This window comes from the organism of the source record quoted next, unplaced genomic scaffold (assembly GCF_019419815.1).
Source record: "Pyrus x bretschneideri cultivar Hongxiangsu unplaced genomic scaffold, Pyrus_bretschneideri_v1 Contig34, whole genome shotgun sequence".
Classification (NCBI taxonomy): Eukaryota; Viridiplantae; Streptophyta; class Magnoliopsida; order Rosales; family Rosaceae; genus Pyrus; species Pyrus x bretschneideri.
In genome coordinates, this window is record NW_025999657.1 from 2354858 (window position 1) to 2358767 (window position 3910).

Consider the following 3910-nt stretch of genomic DNA (forward strand, 5'->3'; position numbering starts at 1 on the left):
CAGATCGTCCAGCTTCAAACCTCACCAAACGGAAAGGCACAAAGAATATAAAATCGAATCGGGGAGAGAGAGAGAGAGAGAGAGAGAGAGAGAGAGAGAGAGAGAAAGCCATGGCTACTTTCGACGAAGCCCCGTCGGCTAAGAGATGGCTTCCTCTCGAAGCTAACCCTGATGTTATGAACCAGGTACTTCAAACAATCGCCTTCCCTTTCAAGCAAAAATTAAATTAATCGTAATTATTTTTGTATTTTTTAGATTATCCTCTGTTTGTTTCTCGAGAAAACGTCGGAACAGAAAATAAAATAGTTTAATTTTTTCTTGGGAGCAAAACGGAGAGCTAGGGTTTGGTGCGAATTTGATGTGGAAGATGGAGCCTTTTGATTCTTCTGGAATTAGGGTTCTAGTTTGTGATTAACAGTTGGCAAAGAGATGATCAAGTATGCTGAAGACGTATCGGTTTCCTTTGTACCAAAAATTTTAGCGAGTGAGACCCAGTTGGGGAATATTAAGTAAACATTTGCTTTTGATAGAAAGCTAAACGGGAATTTGGTTTTCGAAATTAAAATGTAATACAACAACAACAACAACAACAATGCCTTATCCCACTCAGTGGGGTCGGCGAAATTAAAAGGTAACGAGTAGCGAAAATCATTTGCACTGAAGAAAAGCGGAAAAGTGTGTGGACTATTCTATCAGCTGTTAAATGATCAAATTCAGCAAATAATACAACCTCCTAAATAAAGAACAGAAGTTCGAAAATACTATTCTTTGTCATTTTGATTACATGTACTCTCGTTTGTGTGTTATGTTGCAGATTAGATTTATAATTTTTTGTTGCACCATTGTACTTTACAATGGTTTACCTCATTGTGCAAAATACCAAATCAAATGTAAGAAATATATTTGGTCATTGCAGTTCCTTTGGGGCCTGGGTCTTCAAGAGGATGAGGCAGAATGCTTTGATGTTTACGGGTTGGATGGAGAACTCTTAGAAATGGTTCCGAAGCCTGTACTTGCTGTCCTGTTTCTTTATCCTCTAACCGCAAAGGTTATGTCTCTTAATTCTGAACTTTATGGTTGGTGTGCAACTTAAGCTCTCGGCATCTGTCTTTCTTGAACAATATTAAATCTAGTTGTCTCTTGATTTGAGGGATGTTTCTATACTTTTCAGACCGAAGAAGAGAGAATGATGCAGGCAAATGAAAAACAGGTGAGTGATAGGAAATTTGATTGGATGCTCTCTATAAAATGAAAACCTTGTATTCTTGCGCGGGTTGTTGGACCTGTGATCTCTCTCTGCATATATGTGGATGGTGCGTATCTGCATATTCATGCGATGATAGTAACTATTGAGAGATCAGTTGTGTATTGAAATTTATGTTCAGATTCAACTATGTTTTATGTTTTCTTATCATGCTCACTTATTTTCGATTGTGTTAATTCGTTTTACTGACTTCTTGCGTACTTGGTTTTTTTGCTTTGTGTTTCCAATGATTTACTGATCAAAAGAGAATTTTGTATTGAAATACATTCTGTCTTGATTTGAAGTAGTATGATTTAAGTAGATGTTTTGCAATGCATATCCCGACTGTAGGAACCCAAAGGTAGTGTTTATTTTATGAAACAAACTGTGGGCAATGCTTGTGGAACTATTGGGCTTCTTCATGCTGTTGGAAATATCACGTCAGAGATCAAACTTGGTAAGTTCTATACTGTTTTCCTGTTATGGGTAAGTTCTGATTAGATTTATTCATGGAAGCTATGCGTTCTCCGTCCTTTGGCTTTCTTTTTTCTCGTATTCCTGTTTCTCTTACCTAACAACATTTGGATCACCCTGCTTTTCGAAAATGCAAAACGGTTGCATGAACATCCGGATCAATATAATTAAAAAGATAATTAATAATATAGAATACCTGGGGAAAGTAGCATACCATTGGAAATGAGCTTCTTGGTAATTATCACCCAGGTGTGTGCCATTCTAGTTTCTAACTAGGACAGTACATGTTTGTGGACCACCTAGCTGTGGAAATTAGGGATATAGAATCCCGAAACCAGAGAGTTCTAGATACCAAAATTGTTCCCTTAAGTAATTCCTGTGGAGGAATGAGCTTGATTTTTGTTAAGTATGCAACCTTGGAAAACATGCTTCCCCGTTGAAGCCAAAATTAATGAATTAATTTCTTTCTGGACGATTGCTTACTATTTCTTTTTAAATTTTAATCACAGTTCTTTTTTCCATGTTATCCCCTTTTTCTTTTCAGTTGAGGATTCATTCTTGGATAGGTTTTTCAAAAAAACTGCAAGCATGGATCCATTGCAGGTTCTATTTTCCTTTCCCTCATTATTTTGTCCTTTCAGTTTGACCAATAGAGCCACATTATTCTTCTTGCCTCTTATTGTCATCTATTTTTCATACAAATGTAGCGTGCAGCATTCCTTGAAAGTGACACAGAAATGGAAGTTGCTCATTCAGTAGCAGCTCATGGTGGCGATACAGAGGTGATATATTTTAAGTAGCATAGAATATTATATAAAGTACCAATCTCTCCACTTTTCTTTTCTTCTGTTTGGTTCAGATGGTTTGTACTTCTTATGTCTAACCCTGTTTCTTTGCAGGCATCTGACAATGTGGACACTCACTTTATTTGCTTTGCATGCGTGGACGGTAATGCTTTTTCTATATCTGTTTATTAATGACTTAATTGATCAGAGATGGTTCTTGAAGAGTTGTTTTACCCTACTGTACGATTTGTGATTTCAATATCATCTTTTAATATGTAGGGGAGCTTTATGAGCTTGATGGGAGGAAGTCAGGTCCAATCTCTCACGGTCCATCTTCACCAGATAGTTTATTGCAGGTATTTAAGATGCCACTGTGCTCTCTGCGAATTAGAGGAAGAACACACAATCAATGCCTAAACATATAAAAAGTTTTAACTGTCCATTTAGTAACCTTTTCTTTTTTTTGGTCAAGTAAAGAGAGGGAAGAGGCATAATATCCGAAGATTATAAATGGATGAAGTTTCGAGGGAGAAAAGAAATTATAATTGAAACCGTTTTGAACTGATTTAAAAGTTAATGTGTCTGTTTTGGAAAATTCGATCATAACAGTTTAATTAGTTATTCTCATGTGTTTATTTTGGCTCATTTCAAGTGGGAACGTGTTGGCCTTCTACCCGAGTCTTTGTGTACAGTTTGCAGCCCTTCATCACCCATTTTGATAAGTTTTTTATTGCATAACAGGATGCAGCTAAAGTCATACAGGGCATGATCCAGAAAAATCCTGACTCCCTCAACTTCAATGTGATTGCAATTTCAAAGAAATCCGGTGGGTTTTCTTAAGTTGGAATGCATCCATGTCCTTCAAAAGTGGTCAAAAGTTTAATGCAGTGGTAGCACTTGATGTACGCATCTTTACACTGAACAGATTTTGTTTTTCCTGGTTAACATGTGTGCTAGCATCTATAGCATAAGCTTACTCAACTGCATTAAACTGGCTGTAAAATTCTGACTATAGCCTTGGTGTGTACCGATCACGCCTGTTGGGCATAGAATAGAGTTCCGTGTTTTTATAAGGGAAATGTTATTGACACTTCAAAAATCTCATTCTACACTCCTTACAAGTGTATTTTTCTTGTCAAATATAGTAAGTTTGGAGTGCCAATAACAATTCCTTTTCTTAATCATGCAGTGTTAATGATCTCGGGAAACCAAAACCAAAACCAAACTCATTTCCGACTTCTAGTTCCCTAGAGTGTCAAATGAGTATGATTGTACGGCGTGAAATGTGTCTATTGCATTGGCGTGACAGCATGCTAGATAATTAGATTTTATGGTCATTTGCACGGCGTGCTCAGAATATTTCAAAGAGAATGCATAGAAACCGAGCCTCAGGGATCGGTATGGAACT

The 3910-nt window shown here is 37.0% G+C and overlaps 1 protein-coding gene across 1 annotated transcript; it reads left to right on the forward strand.

The window, feature by feature from the left end:
• LOC103958582 (ubiquitin carboxyl-terminal hydrolase 3) lies at positions 1–3575 on the forward strand. The gene is made up of 9 exons (XM_009370868.3): positions 1–185; positions 917–1048; positions 1172–1210; positions 1595–1700; positions 2262–2320; positions 2425–2499; positions 2617–2665; positions 2782–2858; positions 3244–3575. Exons 1-9 carry the CDS (start codon positions 111–113, stop codon positions 3340–3342), a joined length of 711 nt encoding a protein of 236 aa, XP_009369143.2. The 5' UTR covers positions 1–110; the 3' UTR covers positions 3343–3575.
• Positions 3576–3910: the final 335 nt, after the last annotated feature.

Bases quoted from the DNA above. Each gene is read 5' to 3' on its own strand.
- LOC103958582 (XM_009370868.3), top strand. From the start codon at position 111: ATGGCTACTTTCGACGAAGCCCCGTCGGCTAAGAGATGGCTTCCTCTC. The intron at 1,049-1,171 runs GTTATGTCTCTT...TATACTTTTCAG, and splicing joins TTTATCCTCTAACCGCAAAG to ACCGAAGAAGAGAGAATGAT. The intron at 2,666-2,781 runs GTAATGCTTTTT...TTTAATATGTAG, and splicing joins TTGCTTTGCATGCGTGGACG to GGGAGCTTTATGAGCTTGAT.